Here is a 27,481-nt window from a genome sequence, read left to right as displayed (position 1 = left end):
GGGATGCTTTCTTTTCATCAACTATCACTGATGGAAAAGAACTGTTTAATGGAAAAGCTCCAGGAGTGGACATGAGCCTGTCGTGTGCAAATGTGGGTGGAGCCAACATGGAAACCATGGTCGGGGACCCACAAGGACTTGCTGGCTGAAGACCTGTTGTGTGTTATTTGCTCTGTGATATATAGCCCATTTCACTGTCAATAAAAAACATTATTATAGCATTTCCTTATTTCACTTTTACATGATTATCACGTTTCATGTTCCGGTTCTTCATTCATTCATTCATTCATTCATTCATTCATTCAGGAATGGAGGGCAGAATTTTGAAATGAGCCTCCCCCGTCTCAAAGACCAGCAACAACCACTGGTTCCGCATCTGTTTGTTCAAACCTCAGTTCCAGGAAAGTAGGGATGTTGTATAAAATGTGAATTCAACTAATTAATGCTGAATTGACCTCCACCCTCTGGGCGTACTGCCCCCTCCTGACGTGGTCGTCAGGTGTTGACACACTTTTTGGCTGCATGGTACCCTGCTGGTAACTTCAATACACTATTTTAAGAGGAACTAAACCCCTGTTTATGCAGCTCTGCTGAGTATCCACTTCGAGTCCCCCTCCCCCCCGCACGTGGCATAGAAAACCACATCATAACAGTTTCATGCAGACGTGCCGTTATGACTCAAGATCTATAAAGTCTATAAAGAAACCGGAAGAGTTAGAACGTAGAAAGTAGAAAAGAGCCATTATGAGTATGTTTATGTGTCTGAGCAAGATTATTGTTCTGTGATAAGATCTGATTCTGTTAATATTTGACTCCAGTTGATCCTAAAAGTTGAGTCTAAAGTTCAGATTAGTTATTTGATCAGACACATCATATTTCCTTCAGATAACACTTGAGAAAACGTTGGACTCTGTTTCCTGTTCAAAGCAGCAGAATATCTTCAGACGCTCAACAGCTTCATGACGATTATTTCTTCAGAAGGTAATGGAACTAAACTAAACTAATCTCTAGACTAATCTGCAAAAAAATTAATTTAATATAATTCACAAAAAGGACAGCTGTTAGTTTAGTCTGCACTACAAATTCATATTGAAACAATACATCTCTGTAAATACACCTTAATGTGTGATGGCATAATGCATCTACACTCCAACCTATTGCTGACTGTTCTTTGCTTCTATACCATTATTTATCATTGAAAATGTAGCCCCCTGCACTGCTGGATCCATTTACATATTGATTTACTTGTTTTTTTTATATAGGCATATCTTATGTTTGTTTGCAATTATAACACCTCATAATTCATTTAATAATTGCTTAATATTGTTTGTGCTACGTTCTTACCTTGTGCTGTTGAACCACATGGAGGGTGTGAGGGTTGATGATTTTAAATGAACTTAGCTTTGTGTATTCAAAGTGAATTACTGAATACCTAGTTACATGACCCAGATAACCAATATCTTCTAAGCAGTTTTTTTAATGATTTTAATTATTAGTGTTTTAACAACAACAACAACAACTTTTTCCACACTATTTTTCTTTCTACTCTTTGTAATCAGAGTACGCCAAGTACCCTCGTTTGTCCATAATCTCTTCACAGAAGAGCCACATATCTTCAATCTGGTAAAAAAATAAATTTAATAGGCTCAAGAATTAATTCTCTCTCTTCCTCATTCGGATCCATTGTGTCAAACAGCTTTCACATTTCCTGCGCAGTCTCATCAGTTTGGGTGCTGTTCATGTTCAAATCTAAGGCATCTTCACTCTGGCTGCAAACAAGTGTTGATTCGCCTGCACCCATTCCGCTGCAGCGTTCAACTTTCGGCGTAGTGCCGGTAGTTAAGATCGAAATATGCATCTCTGCAGTGAGCACTATCATACGATAACAACGCTAAAAACTACCCAAAAGTCCAAAACCCGATTCTTTCAAATTAATATAACTTTACAGGACAATATATAGTGTGCAACATAACGTTCTAGTGAATAAAGACTGTTTCTGTTTCTTCGTATGACGCAAAGTTGTTGTCACTTGACTGTTACCCACCTCGTCGTCTTCACACTTCACATGGGGAACGAAAAATACGTGCTTCAAGTATGCTAGCTTTTATTTTGAATATATGCTTCCGGTATGGTCGCCTTTATTTTGAAAGGCTTCGAATCAACTTCCGGTCCTGACAGTGCAGGAGACCTCACAGTGCAGGTCTTCAACGAAGGGTCCTGACAGTGCAGGTCTGCAGCTAGACCCCTCTCTCTTTCGGTGAAAACGTCCAAAACTCTCTCGGACAAAACTATCCAGGTTCTTTTTGTGAACAAACCAAACGTTCATAACATTTACAAAGCTTTTACAGCAAATGCATTTACCCTGTGGTGACTTATGGTGACTTGTGGTGACTTATGGCGTATTTCCACCGGCTCGACTCGTCACGATTGGGTTGCATCTCCACTTCAAAAAAGTACCTAGCACTTAACGTGGGCGGTGTCATCATTGCATGGCTGAGTGAAACTGCGGTGACTTCGTTTTATACGCGACACACACACACACGAGTGGCTAGTGACTTTACCCCAGACTTCTGTAGTTGTTGGAGATTAATCCACGTTTTGAGGACTGATAAGTAGTTTTAACTGATCTACAGTTCGGCACTTGCAGGACGTGTAAGTTTCTGTACTCATGCTTTTCGTGAGGCAAAAAACTCCAAGAGAAAATCCAAGAAGGAAACGAGGCCGACATAAAAGAAAGTGCAGCGATAATATAAGGACAATATAAGAGCATAATAAACCTTATCTAACTGAATAAACATTAATTGTATGAAGATAAAACAAAATATCAGTTATGATCAATCATTATAAATGAAAGCAAAACAGGTATTAACTAATTGGACACAAAAAATGCAAACATAAGCCTCGTATTTTCCATGGCTCAATGAAAAGAAAAGTGGAATTTCCTGTTCAGTAATTCAAAGTCATCTTCAGAGACCGGACCTAAGTTATTAAACTAGTTTTCGTTTACTTTGACCTTTGCCTGTAAAATGTAACCCTCTCTCAGCTAACTTGGCTAGTGTTGCTAACTGCAAAACAATCACTTCCCTGTTACAGATCCATCATGTTCTTATGACTTAACTCCGCCTCCTCTGACTCACTGTGTTGCTGGACCTGGTGGTCCACCCATGCTAACAAAACTTGGAATGGAATCCATGCTGTAATGATTGTCTTGTGTTCTCCCAGCAGGTGGCGCTCGGCTATGAATCAGATCATGGACAGTGAAGAGGAAGCTCCGCCCTCTAAAATCACTATTTGTGAGGAACATGACGGTCAGAGGTGAGATGAGGATCTCATGGATCATGTGACTCGTCTCCATGTCAGCTCAGTGTTTTATTTACACATCATGCTCTGTGTTTGGAGGAGTCCTGGCTCACGTCCTTGGGTTTGGATAAACTGATCTGACTGAAGATGTTCTACATGTTTCAGTGGAAGTCTTAAATCAGTGTAGTGTCTGACACCAAGAAGCTGACACCATCTGGGTCACTCAACGATTTCTGACAAACCTGTTTTCCTTTTGTCTCCTGATACTGTAGATCATTAAAGAGATCAATCTATAAGAAATCACAGAGGAGGGTCCATCAACAGGGACCAGACTCTGCCAGTCCTGGACCTGGACCTAGCTGTGTGTCCATGAAGAGTGACCAGTCTATAGGTCGTCTTATTGACTTCAAGGATGGACAAAAACATGGTGAACTGATGTAAGCATTTCACACATAGTAACACACACTTACATAATCCTCCACCAGGGGGAGCCTGTCCAAAATCCAGAAAAAACACTCTTCTTCTCTTCGGTGGACAATCTTTTTTTTCTGTTTGAGTTTCCACTAAATGTCTTCTAGAGACTTCACACATATACATTAGAGACTGTCCTTCAGGGACTTTTGTCTTCAAGTTGTCAAACTCATGTCATGTGAACTTGGCTTAAGAAGAAACTTAAGTGCAGCACATTGAAAACCTTGTTGAAACAAATGATTGTTCAGTAAACGACACTGAATCTTTTCTCCTCAGAGTTGATCAGCAGAGGACAGAGGTTCTCAGTGGTCAGTCTGTCCAGTGGCATCGAGCAGACCTGGACTCCATATTTAAGGTGTGTCAATGTACAAACATGACACTACTGTTAATAGTGCAGCAGAGTCCTGGTCCTGACAGTCTGGATGCTGCTCTGTGGACCTGCAGGATTTCACTCGCTGATCATCTGAGGTTAAATTTCACATGTTGTTCTGTTCCAGCTGCTGGAGGAGAACATCATCTGCTTTGTGAAGAACGAGCTGAAGAACATCCAGAAGGTTCTGGGTACGGATCACACAAAAGTCTCAGAGAGTTGGGAAGAAGATAGAGACTTGTTGGATGGTGAGGATGAGGAGCAGAGGAGGAGCAGAGAGGCCTTTCTGAAGATCACAGATAACTTCTTGAGGAGGATGAAGCAGGAGAAGCTAGCTGACTGTCTACAGAGAAGTAAGAGGATGTTTAATGTGAAAGGAAGAACATCTTATTTTTATCAATGATCCACTCACTGATTTATTTTCTTGTGTTCTATCAGAAACCAGAGCTCCATCTGAACGTAAACTCAAATCAAACCTAAAGAAGAAGTTCCAGTATTTGTTTGAGGGTGTGGCTAAAGCAGGAAACCCCACCCTTCTTAATGAGATATTCACAGAGCTTTACATCACAGAGGGAGGGACTGGAGAGGTCAACGAAGAACATGAGGTCAGACAGATTGAAAAAGCTTCATGGAAACCAGACAGACCAGAAACAACCATCAGACAAGAAGACATCTTCAAAGCAACAGCTGGAAGAAACGGACCAATCAGAAGAGTGATGACAAAGGGAGTGGCTGGCATTGGGAAAACAGTCTTAACACAGAAGTTCACTCTGGACTGGGCTGAAGACAAAACCAACCAGGACATACAGTTCATGTTTCCCTTCACCTTCAGAGAGCTGAATGTGCTGAAAGAGAAGAAGTACAGTTTGGTGGAACTCATCCATCACTTCTTCACTGAAACCAAAGAAGCAGGAATCTGCAGGTTTGAAGACTTTAGGGTAGTCTTCATCTTTGATGGTCTGGATGAGTGTCGACTTCCTCTGGACTTCCACAACACTGAGATCCTGACTGATGTCACAGCATCCACCTCAGTGGACGTGTTGCTGACAAACCTCATCAAAGGGAATCTGCTTCCCTCTGCTCGCCTCTGGATAACCACACGACCTGCAGCAGCCAATCAGATCCCTCCTGACTGTGTTGACATGGTGACAGAGGTCAGAGGGTTCACGGACCCACAGAAGGACGACTACTTCAGGAAGAGGTTCAGAGATGAAGAGCAGGCCAAGAGGATCATCTCCCACATCCAGACATCACGAAGCCTCCACATCATGTGCCACATCCCAGTCTTCTGCTGGATCACTGCAACTGTTCTGGAGAACATGTTGAAACCCAGAGATGGAGAAGAACTGCCCAAGACCCTGACTGAGATGTACATCCACTTCCTGGTGGTTCAGTCCAAAGTGAAGGTCAAATATGATGGAGGAGCTGAGACAGATCCCCTCTGGAGTCCAGAGAACAGGATGATGGTTGAGTCTCTGGGGAAACTGGCTTTTGAGCAGCTGCAGAAAGGAAACCTGATCTTCTATGAATCAGACCTGACAGAGTGTGGCATTGATATCACAGCTGCTTCAGTTTACTCAGGAGTCTTCACTCAGATCTTTAAAGAGGAGAGAGGCCTGTACCAGGACAAGGTCTTCTGCTTTGTCCATCTGAGTGTTCAAGAGTTTCTGGCTGCTCTTCATGTCCATCTGACCTTCATCACCTCTGGAACAAATCTGTTGTCAGAAGACCCAACAATGAGCCAGTGGTCCAGACTGTTTAGAAACAAACCTGAACTGAATCATCTGCACCAGAGTGCTGTAGACAAGGCCTTACTGAGTCCAAATGGACACCTGGACTTGTTCCTCCGCTTCCTCCTTGGTCTTTCAATGAAGACCAATCAGAAGCTCTTAAGAAGTCTACTGACACAAACAGGAAGTGGTTCACGGACCAATCAGAAAACAGTTAAATACATTAAGATGATGATAATCAATGAGAATCTGTCAGCAGAGAGAAGCATCAACCTGTTCCACTGTCTGAATGAACTGAACCACTGTGCTCTTGTGAAGGAGATCCAAGAGTCCCTGAGATCTGGACATCTGTCCACAAAGACACTGTCTCGTGCTCAGTGGTCAGCTCTGGTCTTCATCTTACTGTCATCAGGAAAAGATCTGGAAGATTTTGACCTGAAGAAATACTCTGCTTCAGAGGAGGCTCTTCTGAAGCTGGTGCCAGTGGTCAAAGCCTCCAACAAAGCTCTGTACGTGGATCAATATATAAATATTAATAAGACATATTCTAAAGACCACAAGAGAAACATGTTTAACCTTTTGTTCATCACTGTTTTCTACCTCAGACTGAGTGACTGTAACCTCTCAGAGAGAAGCTGTGAAGCTCTGTCCTCAGTCCTCAACTCTCTGTCCTCTACTCTGAGACACCTGGACCTGGGTAACAATGACCTGCAGGATTCAGGAGTGAAGCTGCTGAGTGATGGACTGAAGAGTCCTCACTGTTCTCTGGAGACTCTCAGGTCAGAACCCAGTTTATTTGACAGTTGATATTTTAAATCCTGTTTTAGCTTCTTTAGGTTCTTGTTGATGAAGATGCTCAAAATCTTCAGTATTTTCTGAATCACTAAGTTTATCATATCTTCTTAACTCCAGTCTGTCAGGTTGTCTGGTCACAGAAGAAGGATGTTCTTCTCTGACCTCAGCTCTGAACTCCAACCCCTCCCCCCTGAAAATCCTTGACCTGAGTAACAATAATCTGCAGGATTCAGGAGTTAAGCTGCTGTGTGATGGATTGAAGAGTCCTCACTGTTCTTTGGAGACTCTCAGGTTGGTGCTCAGCTGATTTATACTGAACATTCTCTGTGTCATTTTTACATTACATATGTAAAAGAAAAAAAAAGATTTTCTTGAACTCTTCCTCAGACTGAGTGACTGTAACCTCTCAGAGAGAAGCTGTGAAGCTCTGTCCTCAGTCCTCAGCTCTCTGTCCTCCACTCTGAGACATGTGGACCTAAGTAACAATGACCTGCAGGATTCAGGAGTGAAGCTGTTTTGTGATGGACTGAAGAGTCCTCACTGTTCTCTGGAGACTCTCAGGTCAGAACTCAGTTTATTTGACAGTTGATTTTTTAAATCCTAATTCTGCTTCTTTAGGTTCTTTGTTGATGAAGATGTTCAAAATCTTCAGGATTTTCTGAATCACTGAGTTCATCATATCTTCTTAACTCCAGTCTGTCAGGTTGTCTGGTCACAGAGGAAGGATGTTCTTCTCTGACCTCAGCTCTGAATTCCAACCCCTCCCATCTGAGAGAACTGGACCTGAGCTACAATCATCCAGGAGACTCAGGAAAGAAGCTGCTGTCTGCTGGACTGAAGAGTCCACGCTGGAGACTGGACACTCTCAGGTATTCTCCTCCTCTGCTTCATATTGAGCTGCAGTTTGTACTATTGTTGGACAGAAACTCATTCAGACTGTTTCTTCCTCCAGGATGGACCATGCTGGAGAGCAGAGGTTAAAACCTGGTCTCAGGAAGTGTAAGTATGGATTTACATGAAATAACAACATATCAGCTGATCATCAATAAACTGCAGCTGTGTCTTGTTGTCTTCATCAGATTCATGTGAACTGGAACCAGATACAAACACAATGAACAGAAAACTCCAACTGTCTGACGACAACAGGAAAGTGACCAATGTGACTGAAGATCAGTCGTATCCTGATCATCCAGACAGATTTAAGTTCTGTCCTCAGCTGCTGTGTAGAACTGATCTGACTGGTCGCTGTTACTGGGAGGTTGAGTGGAGAGGAAATGTTAATATATCACTGAGTTACAGAGGAATCAAGAGGAAAGTAAAGGGTTTTGACTGTTTGTTTGGAAATAATGATCAGTCCTGGAGTCTGAGCTGCTCTGATGGTGGTTACTCTGTCTGTCACTGTAGAACTACAATATTCATCAGGTCACACTATGTCTCTCCCCGAGTATCAGTGTATGTGGACTGTCCTGCTGGGACTCTGTCCTTCTACAGCGTCTCCTCTGACTCACTGATCCACCTCCACACCTTCAGGGCTACATTCAGTGAACCGGTTTATCCTGGGTTCTATATCTGGCCAGGTTCCTCAGTGTCTCTATGTTCTCTGTAGGACATGAAGAGACAGCCGCTTCAGTCGAGATTTGAGTCATGAAGGTGGTATTAGAGAACTGTATGTGCTCACACGAGTTTTTGACAATTGATTTGGAGCAACTTTCCTGTCAGATAAAGTCAAACCATTAAACCAAAGAGGTTTAATGATACGATCCATGTAGGCATTGATTCTGTTGTTGTTGTCCTTCTCTCCTTTTGATGTACATCACTGATCATTTCAGGACAATCCTGTCCTGATAATATAACTGTGCCAAATGTGGCTTGACTGTGGAACTGTGCGGAAGAAGAACATCTTACTCAATGACAATAAATAAAGCAGCAAAGATAACATGGCATTGGATAATAACAGGTGAAAATGTGTATGTCTCACAAACTGAAAACATCATTCATCTTGTATAAAGTACCTAAAAGTGATACTTGAGTAAAAGCACAAGTATCTTACCAGAAAATGAATGACTTGAAGTTGAGGTCATTGAATATTTCTTACAGTAATACGGGGCATTATTTCAAATCAAAGATACCACTATCGTTTCCACAACAAAGAGAACGCCATGAGAGAGCCAAACGAAACCGAAGTGGATACTTTCTGAAGAAGTGAAGAAACGAAAAAGAGAGTCTGTTCGAGCAAGAGCACAGGAACACGCAACAAACACGGTTTGTGAACTGCTTCATTTGGATGTGAAGGAGAAGTTTAAGTTTAATATTTAACACTAAACTCTTTTCACTTTCATTTATCAAAAATATTCCAAAGTAACTTTTAATATTTTCATACAACACAGACAATTCTAACGCTATACATTAAAATGTTAAATGATAAACAAACATAAATGTCAGAGAACTTCCATCTGTGTTGTTGATGTACAGATCAGGAACATCTGCATCACTCTGACCTGCTGATCATGCTGGTCATCACATGGAACTGTGCAGCTCCTGCTACTGCTGCTGCTGCTTGACTTAGCTCCTCCTAGTGGACAGATGGCACACCTACAACATCCGTGACCCGTGACCAGGTGCCTGATTCACATGACATTCCAGCTACATTGACAATTAGCCAATCAGGAGAGAGAACAGACGTCGCAGAGGCTCGTTGGACTGGTTCTGACATCAGTTGGAAGGTATGAGGACATGACTCTGTGTCCTCAGATCAGACACAGAAAGACATCAGGACGGATGAGGGACAATCGGCAGCGTCTGGTGAACAGCGTGTGTGTGTGTGTGTGAGTGGACCTGGGCTCAGATCGGCAGGTGAGAATCTTACCTGACAAACGTGACATGTCTGATCATCACAGTCTCTTTCATCACTATGACTCCATGTAGAAATGTCTGCAGTATTTTCTGGACTGTGATTGGCTGCTGCTCATATACTGTAGATACATGTTATTCAGGTCATTTCTATTAGTGATTTTCATGGATCATAGTTTTGTGTCTCTTCAGTAAAATCACTGCTGAATCTTTTTAATCTGACTTTCTGTTTTCCTGTATGAAGAGTCTGAACTGGTCTGACCGCTTCCATCAACCAATCAACTGTGACTGAGTTTATTACACGTCATAAGTCTCTGTCACGTCTGCACTGTTTCAATATTAAACCATGTTAGAAATCAGATGATCACGTTTCTTTCTCTGGTCAAAGATTTCACAAACTGGAGTCAGAAAAAGAACAAATCTGTTCTTTGAGTTTGTGATAAGAAAGTATGTCGTCCAAATGACTCAAAAAAGTCATACTTAAGTAAATCGTCCAAAATGACTCAAAAAAGTCATCGTATAGTATGTCTTCCAAAATCACTCAAAAAAGTCCTAATATAGTATGTCTTCCAAAATCACTCAAAAAGTCATAGCACAGTATTTTGTCCAAGAATAGTCAAAAAAGTCATAGTATAGTATGTCGTCCAAAATGATTGAAAAAAGCATAGTATAGTATGTTGTCCAAAATCACCCAAAAAAGTCATAATATAGTATGTCGTCCAAAAATCACTCAAAAAGTCATAGTATAGTATGTCTTCCAAAATGACTCAAAAAAGTCATAGTATAGTATGTTGTCCAAAATCACTCAAAAAAGTCATAGTATACTATGTCTTCCAAAATGACTCAAAAAAGTCATAGTTTAGTATGTTGTCCAAAATCAGTCAAAAAACTTTGACATGTCAGTCTAATCCTAATCCTACATTTAGAATTTTGCTGACAGAGATTATTTTTACTCACCTGTTGAGTAAAAATAATGAATTTCTACTGAATTTGGAATATTTTCCAGGAGCTGACTTTAGGAGGCACTGTTGAGCCATTTTCTCAACCAAAGGTCAGAGGTCAAAACATCAGATGTAATTTATTCCTTTGTAACAAATAAAATGCATGGAGGAAACGTATTGGTGTAAAATTGTCACATTTATTCAGTAAAATGAAAGATGTTAAAATTATAAAAAGCTACAGTAACTAGTTTTATTACATTATTGTTACATCACTGGCTGCTCGTCATACATATAAAGTGCAACGTGCACCAATGTATATATTATAAATGTATATAGTGTCTTATTATGTGGCAACAGAAGAAGAAACAACAGGATTTTAACATAATTCAGCTTTAGTGGAAATCACATGTAATTGTAAAACGTGTGGTTACTGTCACAGGTTATTATTTTTATGTATTTTTTCCAGCAGTGGTTAAAAGTTCCAGAGAGATTTTTCTTTGCTGACTCATCTGGACTCACACTGTCCTTCACTGATGATCTCAAAGTCATAGTTGGAACATTTGAGCGCAGCCATGGAGCACAGGTCCAGACTGCGAGTGCGCTGAGTTCTGGTCAACTTCACACAGAACATGTGATGTTCTGCTCGGCTGCATTCACGCGCCGCTCTGCACTCGCACTTCTTAAACTCTGAGGAGGAGGAGAGACGTGTTATAAAATACAGTTATTAATAAATGTCAAAATAAGACATTAGAACTTAGTGATGGAGGCAGCAGTGGATCAACAACTTCAAAATAAAACAGTGAGAATATAATAATCTCAATCTGAGTGAAAACGTCGCTGACTCACCAGAACAAGTCTCCCACTCATAACAGGTGTTGAGGTCACACGGCACTTGAACCGAGCTCTTTGACGACATCTTGGCTCTGAAGTTGGCCCACTCCACTTTCCCGGGGTCGACCGCGTCGCACTCGCCGTCGCTGATGTAGAAGAGCGGGTCACCGTGGCAACGGCCGGCGTGGAAGGAGCAGAGCGACATCGACACAGCCAAACCCACGTCGGCGTTCAGGACGCAGAGGTTTGCTGACTGTGATCTGCGTGCACACACACACACACACACACACATGCATACACACACACACACAGAAAAAAAGTCAGAATTTCTGAGGAGAAAAAAAGCTACAATTCTGAGATTTAAGTCAGAATTCTGAGGAAAAAAATTCACAATTCTGAGAAGAAAGAAGTAAGAATTTTGAAATCAGAGTCAAATTCCTGAGGGAAAAATTCTGAGAAAAAAAACTCCTGAGGGGAAAAAAAGGTTAAGATTTTTATATTAAACTGAGAATTATGTGGTGGGAAAAGTCCAAATTCTTAAATTGAAATCAGAATTGAATCTCAGAATCCTGGCTTTTTTAAACACACGTTAAGACACAAACGTACAGACAGCTCTCACGCTGGATACAAACACACTGAGAGTCCTGCAGCTTCTGTCCTGGACCGCACTGAGCGTCAGGAACAAACGGCAGCTCTGACAAACACAAGAAAACATCACCGTGACTTTGTTTCTTTGATGAAAAACACTTTTGAAGCGGTGGATGTGGAAGGTGCAGCACCATCAGTGCAGCGGAGGTCAGCAGCGACAGGAGGCTCCCAGCTCAGAGAGACGCTGCACTTGTAGAAGGTTTGAGGCACCGGGAACAAACCGACCTGGTCACAGTTCAGACCCACAGACTCCCCCACACTGTACTGATCTTTGTCAGGAAACAACGTCATTCCCTCAGGAATCTCAGGGGGAAGACACAGGTTTCCTGGAGGAAGAAGAGGACGTGATTTCAGCGTAAACTGAAAAAATTAAAGTTAATCCACGAGTGAAAAACAAACTCACTGATGCATTTTCCTTGTGGTGAACTCCACGTTCCATCAGGGAGACAATTAATGAACTGAAAACCCTCCAGAGCAAAACCAGTGAAGCACTGGAACTCCTCATCCTCACCAAAACTGTAATACTGCTTCGATTTCTGCAACAGGAGGAAACAACAACAGCTATTCTCCCTTTATTTGACCTTTATTCACTGCTGAAAACTGAATTCCCTGTGAAATATCAGTCATTTTTAACTGACTCATAATTGTTCTGACGCAGTAAATATTCATTCAATCATTTAGAAGTTTCTGATCCAGAACAATGGAAAACTTTAATTATACATTAAACATTATTTATTATAATTCATGCAACTCTCTTCAAGTCTTAAAAAAAGCCAGGATTCTGAGGTTAAATTTGGAATTCTGAAATTTTCCCTCAGAAATTCTGACTTTTTTCTTCTCAGAATTTTAACCTTTTTTCCCTTTTTTTTCCTTTTTTTCAGAATTCTGACTTAAATCTCAAAATTCTGGATTCTATACATTTTATACATATATATATGTATATATATATATGTATATCATTTTTCAAGTGTAATTACTCATTTTAAAGATTACATTAAAACATTAATTTATCAGAATTAAACAAAAACGTTTATTTAGTGTCATTATTTTTACCTGGATTTTCTTGATTTTTGACTCTTTTATGACTCTACAGTGTTGTTGCGTGTAAAAATGGAACATTCATTCTTAGAATAGCAGGTTTCCTTTTTCCACACACTGGGGCGGGACCCACAGATGGGTCACAGGAGATTTTTTAGGGGTCCCCAAACAATTGTGCGTCCATTTGACTTCATTTTACTGAAGATTTATGTGAAAATTAAATGAAATAACATAGATAAAGTAAAGTTTGAATTCATTTACGAGACATCTCGTTTGGGAAACACAGGTCTAATATATTCTCTTTTGTGTAACGTGTTTTCAGATATTCTTGATTTTTTTTATGTGATATGTGCAGTGGTCCTCAGTGCGTTCCTGTTTTTCAAAGTAAAAGCCCCGGTGTTTACCCTGAGGAAACTGTTCTCCGGCCTCTTGGGTCTCAAACAGCCTTGGACTCCAGGAGGAAGCTCGTCCCTCCAGCCTACAGTGAAGTCGTCATCATTGTCACATGTTTCCTGTCTGCGGCAGAAAACATGAGTGACGACGACAGAACATCACAACATGCTGTCGTGGCGCCCCCTGCAGGAGTGGCTGCAAATTGGCTGAACAGTGAACACTGAACAAATTTTGTTACTTGTTACTTTTCAAAGATGGAGATGTGACACGGCTCCTCCTGTCTGCCAGAGTCACTGCAGGGTTGACCTCCCCTGAAGGGGGCGGGGTTATCGCACCTCCTCGTCCGATGTCTCTTCATGGACGCTCCGCAGCGACTCCACGGTCCCCAGCAGCTCCAGGAACCGTCCACCACCTCTGTGGAAACAGACTGAGAATAAGTTTATCTCCTCCTTTTATATCTTATTCTCTTATTTTTCTATTCCTGTTCATTTTTATATTCTTACTTTTTATTCAATTTTATTTCTTATTGTATTTTTATTTGTTGTTGTTTTACATTTAAATTCTACTTTGTACTTGTCACTTTGACCTCTGACCTTTTTTTGCTTAGCAAGTACATTTCTGTCGGATCAATACATTCTAATCTAATCTAATCCGAACACATTTTATTTGTTCTCATCTCTTCCAGGCCAATCGAATCCAATTTTATCTAATCGAATCAAATCAAATCAAATCAAATCCCAACCCATTTTAATTGATCACATCCAGACCAATCCAATCTAATCCAATCTAATCCAATCTAATCCCAACCCATTTCATTTGATCTGATCTAACCTAATCTAATGTAATCTAATCTATTCTAATCCCAACCCATTTTATTTGATCTAATCTGATCCAGGCCAATCTAATCTAACCTAATCTAATCTAATCTAAAATTCTCAGATTGTACAGTTTCAATAATGATTCATTGTAATCCCGATGCGTGTTAATCCCTGTGGATTATGCAAGTCTTTTTGTTTTACTTGAGGTGAAGTCCGGAGCTCGTTTCTCACAGTTGGTTCCAAAGGTTCCGGTCTGGCAAACACACTTGCACTCTGTGCCGGACAGAACCACCCTGGCGTTGTTGGGACATGGCGAACACTTGCAGGTGTCAAACTCCTCCAGATACTGCAACAGCGCCCTCTGCAGGTGTCTCCTCTTTGTGAGAGCGCAGGGGATTCCTCTCACCAGATTAATGAGTGGCAGCAGCTGCACACACACACACACACACACACATATTTTCAGATTAAATGACCACACTGATCAGAGTAAAGATGTAATCCTGAGATTTGGATGAAACCTTGTATTCGACCACAGCGGGATTATCCAGAACAGACTTGGCCCAGTTCTTGTAGGAGGTTCGGTCCGGAGCTGGACCTTGTCTTTCCCAGGCCAGAGCTGCTGCTTCTCTGGTTCGTCCTCCTTTGACCACGGAGAAGGACTTCTCCGCTGCCTGAATGTATGAGCCTGAGTGATCACAGGGATTAGCAGCAGGATTAGGATTGAAGACTCTGTGATTCCATGCAGATTTACTAGCTGTTGTTGTTTTTTATTGTTCTTGAAATGAACCTTTATATTTCTCAGTGGTTCTGGTGTTGGTGCAGCGGGTCACACTTTTGTGTTCTGTGTAGAGGATGATAGACCAGGTCGTCTCTCGACCCAAACAACCTTTGAACTGTTCCTCTGTTTCACCTGTGGAGATTAACAACACCTGGATTTATTTTCTCTGTGTCATTATTATGAGATCCGATCCAATCCAATCTAATCAAATCTAATCTAATCTAATCTAATCTAATCTAATCTAAACTAATCCAATCCAATCCAAACTAAACTAAACTAAACTAAACTAAACTAAACTAATTTAATTTAATTTAATTTAATTTAATTTAATTTAATTTAATTTAATTTAATTTAATTTAATTTAATCCCAATCGTGTCTTAATTCTCAATTAAGTGTAAAAAATTTATAAAAAAAAAACTAAAATATTTCACAAATACTTTCTATTCTATGTTCTTATGTTCTTATGTTCTTCTTCTGATGTTAACTGTGAGACTGAAACGACAGAAGAAGGAAACTGCAAAGGAAAAGCAGCATGAATTAGATTCATGTGTTCATACCTGAGGTCTTGAGCTCCTCGCGGCTGTACTGGTACAGCAGGTCGTAGTGACCTCCCAGTTTCCCTGAGCTGTAGTAATGTGTTCCGAAGCGCTGGAAAATCTCCCTGTAGAGGGCGTAGTTGTAGAGCAGAGGCAGAGCGTGGAGGAACTGCAGGAACGGCAGAGACAGAACCAGCTCGTCCACGTCCTTCACCGTGAACGTGGACACGGGGAGAACCTGGTGGACCCGGAAGAACTGGGAGTCCTGCAAAAGAAAAAGAGAGAGAGACTTTTTTATGCTGAGGATGATACTATTAGGATTGGAGGATTTAATATTTTTTTATTTTAAAATCTAAATGTTAAAAGTCTAAATCTAAATATTTAAATGTTTAAATACAAACCTTGATGTTAAAGATTTAACAATTACAATAAGAACTAAATGATGATTTTATGTGTTTCTAAGTTTGTAAATGTTGCTGTAAATGTGGTGAAAAGCGACAAAATGTTGTTAATCTGAGAACGAGTAACTTTACAAATGGCGCCCCCTAAAGAGAAAACACCAGGTCCAAGATTTACATTTTTTATTTGCTGTTTTCACATTCAGGAAATGTCAAGTAAATGTTAAAAAGTTTGGACGTTAGATCCAAAAAAAACTATTGAAATAAAAACATGTCAAATTGTCTTTACATTTTAAATATACATGAATGAAATAGATTCAACTGAAACCTGTTTGAATAGAAACAGAAATAACAACGCATGAAAAACTGTATTTCTATAACTCATACAGAGGTCAGACATGTTTGTTTGTGGACACTCACTATTTTCTTTGACGCCTCGAAAGCGTCCTTGTTGGACTGCAGCCGTGTCCTGTGTCCTCGCGTGAGGAAGAAAATGGGGAAAAAGAAGAAGTCGCCTTTTTTTGGACGTGTGCTCTCAGAGGAAGACGACGTCTTCAAGCTGAGCGACTCTGAGTGAAGAGGTTTGGGTTCGGTGCTGAAATCTTCCAGAACCCCCGCCTGTTCACAAACAACAGAACAACAAAATAAGAGTTATCAAAATGAAGAGTTTTGTCAAACATATACCGTTTAAACTGTTTTTACTTTACTTTATATTTTTCTTTATACAGTATATATATGTATATACACTACAGTATATAGTGTATACTGTAGTACTTTAGTTAATATCTGTGCATCTTGGCTGTGAATGTGTGTTATTTTCTGTTCTCGTCTTATCGTCAGTGTGTGGACCACCGGTCGTCCACAGCCCTCAAACCCATGTGTGGAGAACGACGTCACCTTAATGTCAAAGGTGTCAAAGTTGTGAGGAACTCTGTGGTAGAGCAGCGTGGACGGAGGTCTCCTGATGATGCAGCTGCCGCCCATGAACATGTTGTCCAGGACCGCTCCCCTCGCTTCTTCTGCCAGGACATCAAATCTACACACACACACACACGCACACACACACACACACACACACACACACACGCACACACAGACAGACACACACACACACACACACAGACACACACACACACACACACACACACACACACACACACACACGCACACACACAGACAGACACACACACGCACACACACACAGACACACAGACACACACAGACACACACACACACACACACACACACAGACACACACACACACACACACACACAGACACACACACACACACACACACACACACACACACACAGACACACACACACAGAGACACACAAACACACACACTAAGTAGTAGTGGTATATTGTTATTGTGTATGATACCGACACTTATTGTTATTTTTTTCATATCCTGTTAGCATTTGAGCGCTAACTGCGGGCTAGCTGTTATCAGCGTAATGGTAAGAAAAACAGCAATAATTCCATTTTACTGTACGTGGTCAGTCTGAACGAGAGACAGAGAAGCTCCTCCCACAGGTTTGTATTGATAATGTATGATTGTATGACCTGGTCTGTTCAGTAACAACAACAGTAATTCAACATGTATTTATATAACGTCTCTATCACATCATACTGTAAATGACTGAATGTGATCTCATATTATAACAGCTGTTAAAACTTCATCTGAATGGAGATTTAATATAAGAGGCTAATATTGTGTCATGTTCCATACACTAACCATAACATCATTTCATCGATCACACAAACACTTTCTCTCTTCTGTGTGTCGCGTTAGAAACCAAGGCTGTACAATGTCAACAGTGACCTTTTGACCTTACCCGTTTCCCAGCAGGTCGACTCCAGGAGCCGGTCTCTTCTCTGCCGGACACACGACAGTGAGGTCAGCGCAGTCTCGCTCATCAGAATTATCTCCACAGTCGTTCTGCTTGTTACACGTCAGCGTTGAGTTGATGCAGCGTCCTGTGACACGAGCGCGGATTTCAATATTTTCACAAAGCAAATAAAATGTTATTAGGATTTCATACATCAGTGTGTGTGTGTGTGTGTGTGTGTGTGGCTTAAATTCACCCGTTCATTCTGAATTTTTACCGTTTTCACACTTGAAGTCGTCTCTGCAGTCGAGCGCTGGTAACTTGCACTCGGTGGACGGATAACACGGCCGCTCCTCCGTCAGCTCCACGCTGCAGTCTGATCCTCCGAACTGAGACGGCCTCACCACGGAGCGGGTACGTAACTATGGCAACGACACCACAGAGACAAAGTTCAGAGCTTAAGAAGAAACAAGGCGTCACAGAGGAAGTGAGGAAACCTTGTGTAAACACTACATTACTTGTAAATGTACACAAAGTTACTGTAACGTCGCAGTGATAATGCAGTACTCTGATGTCTTTAAGTGTGAAAAAGGTTTTACTGAAGTATAGTCAGTGTAAAATGAATGAGTGACAGAAAAACTAAATTTAATATTACATTAAAAAAAATAAAGATAAGATTAATCCCACATGTTGATAAAATATGACTAAAGTCTTTGTGACAGGTAAATTCACATGTCGTATTGTGAATGAGTGAGTGTCTCGTGTGCGACTGTCTTGCCTGTTTCTTGGCACACGGTGAACACTCAGACCAGGGTCCGAACTCGTTGAGTCGGCAGTTGATTGGACATGTCTGCTCGTTACACGCTCTGGTGTCGTGTTCGTGACACAGCTGACGACAGCTGCTCCTCCAGTAATAATCGTCATACACCATTTTCCTGCACCATTAAAAAAGAAAGGTTTGATTTGTCGCAGCTGTTGACGTCATCTGGATTAATTACAGCTTCTATTTCACCACTGAAAACAACAGAGATTATAATTCTGGATTATAATGTTTCACAGTTAATGACAGTTGGTCAGATTCAGGGGATGAGATTAAAGAGAACTACACAAGTATTTCATCTCATCTTCTCTCATCCTCTCATCTCCTCTGTTGTCTTATCATTCTTTTGACCATATAATCATATCATTCCATGTCTTATCTCATTCTCTTGTAGTATTTTGTCACATCTCATATCATTTCACATCTCCACGGTAATAATCTAGTCTCTTCGTGTCTAATCTCATCTCTTTGGTATGTATGATGCAGTTAACTGACCCTGTAAAGAGAACATTTTAATCTCATTGTGACTTCCTGCTAAGAATTCAAGTGGTCTCCATGTTTTGTCACCTGACTCTCTGCTGCGTGCCGTGGTTGCAGGTTCTGGAGCAGGCGGTCCAGGAACCCCATGGATAGCGGTCACAGAAACAGGCCAGACCAACCGATACACAGCTGAGGAGCTGCAGCAGCAGCAGCGGCCTGCAGGGGGCCATCACGAGCTTCTGAACTGATCTGAAAAAAAAGAGACAAACTGAAGTCACTTAGTTCTGTCTTTCCTTCAAATCTGTAACTAGACAGTTTTTAAATATTTGAAATGTATTTCACTTTGATTCCAACCTTTCTCAACATATATTATCATGAACATATCGTAAATAATATCTTCTATTTATTCATGAAAACATTTAGGTCTTGAGAAAATGAATGACACAATTTATAAAGAATCTATTATCTTTCAGGCGAGTTGTGTCTCGGAATTCAAACATTCCACAGAGAAAAGTTGATTAAAATGTCACGTGCACGTTCATTTTATACGAGAATGTGAAAGAATTCAGCGGAAAAACAACTAAAAATCTTACATTCATGCAGTTTGTCACTTAATCTTCTTACAGTCAGAGAGAAATTCGGACTCACCGCAGACGCTGACGTCCTCTTCAGCAGGAGAGAAAAGATCAACTCTTTCTGGTGTTTGACTTCTGTGTTTCTTGTGTCTCTGCTCTGTGTCTGCAGCAGCAACATGAAAAAAACGCCCTCACTCTTTGTCTCAGCAGACTCAGTGTGGAACCTAAATTGCACAACATTTATGAAAAATGAAAGCTAATGTTTGTAATAATTTGAGGACACGGTAATAAATAAAGTTGTTGCATAAGCTGCTGTCTTTGTTTACGGGAAGCAAAGATCTCTCTGGAGTTTCCCGGCTGCAGAAACTTAAACCAGATGTTGAGCGTTTGGAGGTCGACAGTTAAACACAGGAAAACTTTCTTTTCATTTTGTAAATGTTCCAGACATTTTGCACAGGAATTAAAACAGAACATGACTGTATTGATTTAATGCATAACATTACATTCCTTTTATTTCATTTGGAATTTTGTTTTTATTTTATTTTATTTTATTTGTTTAAATAAATCAAGAAAACGTGGGTCAAAGAAAATAAAAACACACGAAAGATTGCAGTTACAAAATTGTCAGATATCAACTGTGTAAGATTTAGTGGCAGAATTAAAAAAATCACCCATGAGTCTGTGAGAGTCAGTTGGTGTTGATCTTCAGTTTCTGTAACACAAAGCAACTCAGAGTATCAAAGTATGTTTGTGTATAATTACTTTAAAATAAAGAAAGAAAAATACTTTTACTGTACTTTGGGCTTTCAGCCATTTTGTGTGGAAAACCGAAGCTAACGACGTGTTCTAGTCGAAATGTCTGGTCGAGTTCGTAAGAAAGTCACTCGTACACGTTACGACTTCATTCTGATAATGTTACGACTTTATTCTCGACAGATTACGACTTTATTCTCGACAGATTACGACTTTATTCTCGACAGATTACGACTTTATTCTCATAATATTCTTACATATGTTTTAACACAGTCATGGGAAAAAAACTAAATAATCTTTGTTGTAAGGATTAAATGTCAGGTCTGGTCATTGTCTGTCAGGAATGTTAAATCACTGACCTCTGACCTCTGACCCAACAGCCTCAACACAACATTTGAACTTTTGCTCCATGTTAAGTTAAGCTAACGACTTTCTTCATTATAAACAGTTTCTTTAAAAGGTAAAAAAAACAATCCTGGTCTCATTTGTTTAAAAAAAAAACTTTATTCACATTATAAAATGCCCTCAGCTGTACATACTAGTGTGTGTGTGTGTTTGTTTGTTTGTTTGTCCTACATTGCAGCACACAGCGACGACACATGGTTGAGCTGGAGTCATATACATGCTAAATGCTAAATGTAGCAGTTTAGACACATCACTGCAACAACACTGACAATCACAAACTACACAAAGTACACAAACTACACTGCACCTACATTCACTGCTTAATTCATGGATGAAGGTGTGTGTGTGTGTGTGTGTGTTGCATCTGCTAAGCCCTTGTGATGTAAAACGAGCGTTTTCTTAAGGAAAGACGACCGATGATGAGCAGCACCGCGCACTAAAGAAGACTAAAGAAGTAAATCATAGTACACCCACATATACTAATAAAGCTTTACTGTTACAGGGTCGTTAAGACGTCGTCTGTTCATTCATTGTTTTACTTTTGAAGAGTGCGTCTATGAGATAATCACACGTCGTTCCAGCAGAGACACAAAGAAAAACAGACTTTAGCCACTTTAAATGTACGATATCTTTAAGTACATGTTCACGTCTTTATCTCACTGTGACACAGGAAACTGAAGTTTGTAAACCACTCACTCTCCCACACCAAAGTCCAGAGAGGAAATCAGTGATTTTAACATCACACACACAGGAGCTGTTGATCCACTGCTGCCTCCATCACTAAGTTCAAATGTCTTATTTTTGTCACTTGGGTATTTTAAAATCCTATTTATTTTAGTGACACAGAGTGACCACACGAGGCAGCAGTAGACCAGCAGCTAAAATGACTGGTTTTCTCTATGGGCTTTGGTGTGGCAGAGTGAGTTGTTTACAGACTTCAGTTTCCTGTTGGAAAAGTCTGTGTCACAGTGAGATAAAGATGTGAACGTGGTCTTAAGATATCGTAGACTTAAACTGATGTAGATTTTATAAACTGAGTCTTTGGTTTTTCCTCACGTCCTAACAGCGACGTCTCAGGCTGGTTCTCGCCACACTCAAAAAACACCGGAATTATGTCTGATTTTGATGTTTTTCTGGCTGCTGTGAATGTTCATCCTCTCAGGTAATGTCATCAAAAACATCTGCACATCATGAAAACCGGATTTTAAAATCACTCTCTGTCATGATTTACTCCTGTACAGTGCTTTAGTGATAACTACCATCATCATCATCATCATCATCATCATCATGCACCGCTGACACTAACCAAAGCAAAAACAAAAAAAGGCAGATGACGTCTAAAAAGTTAGTTGATGCAAAGCTTTTTTTTTCTTCTCTGACAAACATTTAATTTTACACACATATTATTATTATTATTATTAGTATTATTATTATTGTTGTTTATTTATTTTCTTTCAACAGTGAGAGAAATGTTTTAATTATCGGAGCCGGTTCTGATGTGATTCTGTTTGTGTTGTGTTGTGTTGTGTTGTGTTGTGTCGTGCGTGCAGAGTTGAAGCTGCTTTGTTTTAAAGTCCACAGTCGAGTGGAGACGTGAGGACAGTGAGACACTAGAACAGTGGAGACGTCTGTGCAAAGCCTGAATCATAAATGACTTTTCTTTGTCCTTATAGAAAATAAACTGGGAAAATCAGGAGGGAAATACTGTGTGTGTGTGTGTGTGTGTGTGTGTGTGTTATGTAAAATCAATGAAAAAAAAACAATAATTCAGGTTCCACATCTTGGGATGGAAGGATTCATCTTATTATTTGTATTATTTATTAATATTTATATTTTTTATGATCTATTTGATTCATTATTGGTCCATAAACTGCCAGAAAATCTCAACATGCTCCAACGTCTCGAACAAAGATATTTATTTTTATATAGTATCGGCATCTGCAAATAAATAAATGCCTCCATCCCTGTTAGTGTAACAACGTGAATTTCCCCAGAGTGAAATCAATAAAGTCAAATCTAATCTGATCTGATCTTAAAGGCATATTTCACCGTTGGAAAGATGAATGTCTACTAAAACTGGGTCGTCGACGTCGTACACATGTAAATTAATATCTGAAGCAAGTGTCTTCTTGGCCGAGAAAGGCAGAAAAATAATCAAAAAATACGAAACAAAATACTCGCCAACCGGCGACCAAGTTTCAAACCTTGAACTGACATCAAATGACGTGATTCACAAAATTGAAAAGGGAAAAATAGATTTTTTTATAACTCAGGACTAAGGACAATTAAAAAAAAATACTACTGCTATTCTATCAATACAAAGCCACATGCAAATCAGTGAAGTATTCCTTTAATCTCCTGAAAGCAGCCGCGTCCGACTCTGAATCTCTTTCCCTCACAAACCTCGTCACTCACCTTGGTTTTTCAGTGGCAACGGCATCGCGTCCCTGAGTTTGCTGAGCAAGTTTCTCATTTCTCGCATGTCTCTGTGAGAGAAACACAGAAATGACGAGTCGATCCAAAACATATCTGCAGTTCACACGTTCGGACTCATTTTACACAATTTAACACAAGTGTGAACTTTTAAAAAATGCAGATAAAATAGGACCAGAAAAACAGCATTATTATTAAGACAAAAGCTAAATAAATATGTGAAAACAAGATTAAACAAGGTTTGGTTCATAAAATGTCAGAAAACATTGAAAAATGTTGATCAGTGTTTGTCAAACCTGGAAACATCTCGTTTTTGTCCACAAACCAAAAAATGACTCAGTTTTAAAGACTTCTTAGTTTCATGGAGCAAAAGAAACCAGAAAATATTCACATTTAAGAAGCTTTTTTTTTTTACGTATACAATCACCTGCTTTTATGATTTGTTGATTTTAATTCCCCAAGAATTTAATATTTACACCATTAGCACGTAAATATCGTAACATGAATTAACCAATAACATCAAACCAGGTCGAGTCAAACTTAAAATGTATGTGAAATTTGAAAGATTCCTTCAACACGTTCTTCAGATATAAGACCTGGATGGACATAAGGACAAATAATCCAGAAACATAACCCAGGTAAAAGTGTGTGTGTGTGTGACTGTACCTCTCTATGTTTTCAATATCAGTTCCCACCAACCACTGCTCCTGAGGGAAGTCTGTGGGAGAGGAGGAGCGTTCTTCCAGGATGGGAACATCCGAGCTCTCGTCCATCCTGAAGTCCACCTTCGGCTCAGAGTCGGTTCCTTCAGGATCAAACAAAGACAGTAAAACAGCCTCATCTGTGCATCTGTGCACACGCGTCCACTAAACTATACAAGCAACAGCACACAGTGAATCACAGCTCTCTGCTGCCCTCTGCTGTTTTCATTCAATACTGACGTCCTCACACACACACACATCATGACTGCATGTTTTAAAGGTGCAGTGCTTTTAGACGTAGAGAGATTCTTTGGTGAAGTTGCTGCTTCATGAGTATCCTTCACCTCTCCCACACCAAACCCCACAGAGAAAGTCAGTGATTTAAAGATCACACTCACAGGAGTTGTTGATCCACTGTATTTTAAAATCCTAAATTTGAATTTATTTTACAAAGTTTTTCACGATTTTAGCTCGTGACCACACGAGCTAAAATCACTCGTTTTCTCTATGGGTTTTGGTGTGGGAGAGTGAGTGGTTTCAGTTTCCTGCTGGAAAAGTGTGTCTCACTGTGAGATAAAGACGTGAACACGTTTTTAATCTGTCGCAGACTTAAAGTGACTCTGTGTCTCTGCCTGTCTTACGCTGGTTCTTAATACCGTATTTATGTTTAATTACAGTAATATTAGGCTTTTTTATGGACGCCCACGTTCTTCAGCATCACACAGGTCGTGTTAAAAAAAATGAATACATTCTACATTCAACGATGATTGTGATTCTCACTTTACAAAGACACATTAGTGTTGTGTTCTGTTATTGTTGTCGTGACAACACAGACACAGTGAGTGTACTTTTTCTGTGGAGCTGCAGAACTCCCAGCAGACACATGGACTTCAGCATCTCTGTGACAAACATCTCCAGGCAGCACTGCAGCTGGATGAAGAGCCGGCAGATCTCAGGGGGGATCTCTCCGTCCTCTGGACTGCAGCGACAAACAAAGAATGTCAAAATGTCAATCACAACTGAAGATTCAGCAAATCCATTCCAAAGTGACAGACGTAACAGAGCTAACCTTTTACTAACTACTGTGTTGTTCGTCACAATCTTATAATCTTAAGAAAACTATGATTTATTGCTCCAGTGTACGTACAAACAATTAAACAATATTAGGAGCCACAGCTGTCAGGAAACCTGACTTCACAGCTCACCTTAAAATCTGTGGGGCACTTGTGTTACAGTGCCACCCTGTGTACAAACTGTGAACTGCAAACAAAATATATGTTCAACAACACACTTAGAGGAGAAGAGTGAGGAGAAGGATATTCAAGTGTAAGATGAATCTAAATGTTACAGACTGTGCCTTTAAGCTAAACACAAGGTTATTTAGAAGGTGTCTAAGTGTGTATGTGTATTTGCAGTGAACGAGTGCCGTTTACCCTGATCCAGAGATGAGGGCGAGGTCGTGGTGAGCTGCTCGGGCCATGGAACAACCTTTGGAGCGAGTGTGATGCATCTGAACTCTCAGGGACGGACAGTCGGCCGAAATCTCCCCAATGGAGATGACCTGCTCTCGGTACAGAGCAACCAGAGTGTTGAACTCCTGCACAGTCTGCACGACAACAACACACACACACACACACAAACCATGTTACTACTACTACTACTACTGTTATACTGTTACTGCTGTTACTACCACTGTTATTACTGTTACTACTACTGTTATACTGTTACTGCTGTTAATGCTGCTGTTACTACTCTTACTGCTGTTACTGCTGTTAATACAGTTATGGTTATTGCTATTACTACTGTTGTTAATACTGTAACTGCTTTTACTGTTACTACTGATGTTACTGCTACTGTAAATGCTGTTACTACCGTTACAACTGTAACTACTACTGCTATTACTGTTGTTACTGATGCTACTGTTGTTGATATTGTCATTACCGATGTTACTGTTGTTACAGATGCTGATGTTGTTACTGTTACTGCTGTTAGTGATGCTGCTACTGTTGTTACAGATGCTGATGTTGTTACTGTTACTGTGTTATGATGCTGCTACTGTTGTTACAGATGCTGATGTTGTACTACTGTGACTGTTGTTGTTACTGTGATGCTGTACTGTTACAGATGCTGCTGACTGTTGTTACTGTTACTTCTGATGTTACTGTTAGTGATGCTGCTACTGTTTGTTACAGATGCTGATGTTACTGTTACTGTTACTGTTGTTGTTATGCCGATGCTGTTACTACTGTTGCAGATACTGTTGTTACTGTTACCTGATTGTTAGTGATGCTGCTACTGTTACAGATGCTGATGTTGTTACTGTTACTGCTGTTAGTGATGCTGTTGTTACAGATGCTGATGTTACTGTTACTGCTGTTACTGTTGTTGTTACAGATGCTGATGTTGTTACTGTTACTGCTGTTAGTGATGCTGCTACTGTTACAGATGCTGATGTTGTTACTGTTACTGTTGTTAGTGATGCTGCTGTTACAGTTTGATGTTGTTACTTTGTGTTAGTGATGCTGCTACTGTTGTTACAGATGCTGATGTTGTTACTGTTACTGTTGTTAGTGATGCTGCTACTGTTACAGATTCTGATGTTGTTACTGTTACTGCTGTTGATGCTGCTACTGTTGTTACATGCTGATGTTGTTACTGTTACTGTTGTTAGTGATGCTGCTACTGTTGTTGATGCTGCTGTTGTTACTGCTGCTTAGTGATGCTGCTACTGTTACAGATGCTGATGTTACCTGTTACTGCTTGTTGTTAGTGATGCTACTGTTTGTTACAGATGCTGATGTTGTTACTGTTACTGCTGTCAGTGATGCTGCTACTGTTGTTACAGATGCTGATGTTGTTACTGTTACTGCTGTTAGTGATGCTGCTACTGTTGTTACAGATTCTGCCCTTAGTGCTGCATGATAATAAAAGCTCCTGTTGTTGTTGCTCGGTGTCTCTCTCACCATCCTGCTGTCGTCCACCGCCTCCTCCCGGCTCTCCCTGCGCTCCTGCTCCGCAGCCTGCGCTCCTCTGCTGATGGGGAAGATGCTCCCTGCAGATCTGGGGCGCTTTTTCCGCCCGCACGGTGCAGAACACATGCATGCACGCACGCACACACACGCGCGCGCACACACGGACACAGACACAGACTGACAGCGGAGGAGATGCAGAGATCTGCGGTGTCCTCTACAGAGAACAAGCCGAGGGTCACAGACACCAAGAAGAGCGGGAGACAGCGAGCTTCACATCCGCAGCAGCGGAACCGGATCCACGGGAAGCTGCAGCCCGATCATTCCAGCAGACAAGACGAGGAAGACGAGGAGGAGGAGGAAGAGGTTCACCTTCAGCTCCTCCTGAAGGCCGAGAGGAGGAGAGGAGACAAGGAGGGAGCGGAGGAGAGAAGGAGGCTCCGGTTCTTCCTCCACCTCGCGTTCATGTGAGGAGAGAAAAACGAGACAACAGCGACACCAGCCGGCAACATGTTCACACTCACTGTTCACAAAGCAGCACTGTCCTCCCATAATGATGATGATAATAATAATAATAACAACAGTAATAATTATAATAATACATTAAACCACTT

The 27,481-nt window shown here is 40.6% G+C and overlaps 2 protein-coding genes across 3 annotated transcripts; one reads left to right on the top strand and one right to left on the bottom strand.

The window, feature by feature from the left end:
- The first annotated feature begins 730 nt into the window (after positions 1-730).
- On the top strand, positions 731-8,602 carry LOC122758547 (NLR family CARD domain-containing protein 3-like). Its single transcript, XM_044012783.1, is given in 12 exon segments — positions 731-981; positions 3,223-3,315; positions 3,573-3,737; positions 4,048-4,126; positions 4,269-4,494; positions 4,580-6,380; positions 6,477-6,743; positions 6,745-6,957; positions 7,054-7,227; positions 7,362-7,535; positions 7,619-7,665; positions 7,746-8,602. Coding segments are annotated over 11 exon segments (3,750 nt in total). The 5' UTR covers positions 731-981; positions 3,223-3,238; the 3' UTR covers positions 8,273-8,602.
- A 2,032-nt stretch (positions 8,603-10,634) lies between these two features.
- On the bottom strand, positions 10,635-27,243 carry c6 (complement component 6). Of its 2 annotated transcripts, XM_044012682.1 has the most exons (21): positions 26,862-27,243; positions 25,332-25,504; positions 24,747-24,877; positions 23,864-24,002; positions 19,119-19,247; positions 18,510-18,666; positions 18,009-18,153; positions 17,738-17,879; positions 16,796-16,934; positions 16,319-16,516; positions 15,522-15,765; positions 14,973-15,095; positions 14,704-14,870; positions 14,387-14,612; positions 13,613-13,781; positions 13,379-13,490; positions 12,340-12,472; positions 12,068-12,262; positions 11,895-11,982; positions 11,304-11,548; positions 10,635-11,144 (listed from the first exon to the last, which is right to left on the bottom strand). In XM_044012682.1, exons 1-21 carry the CDS (start codon positions 26,994-26,996, stop codon positions 10,963-10,965), a joined length of 3,372 nt encoding a protein of 1,123 aa, XP_043868617.1. In that variant the 5' UTR covers positions 26,997-27,243; the 3' UTR covers positions 10,635-10,962. The 2 variants fall into 2 exon arrangements, with proteins under 2 accessions (XP_043868617.1, XP_043868615.1); XM_044012680.1 differs by lacking the exons at positions 23,864-24,002; positions 24,747-24,877; positions 25,332-25,504; positions 26,862-27,243 and adding an exon at positions 19,680-19,912 and having other exon boundaries at positions 19,119-19,280.
- Between the last annotated feature and the right edge of the window lie 238 nt (positions 27,244-27,481).

The sequence above is a fragment of the Solea senegalensis genome, linkage group LG21 (genome assembly GCF_019176455.1).
Source record: "Solea senegalensis isolate Sse05_10M linkage group LG21, IFAPA_SoseM_1, whole genome shotgun sequence".
Classification (NCBI taxonomy): Eukaryota; Metazoa; Chordata; class Actinopteri; order Pleuronectiformes; family Soleidae; genus Solea; species Solea senegalensis.
The sequence above is the reverse complement of the archived record's forward strand: the minus strand, read 5'-3'. Positions and strand labels throughout refer to the sequence as shown.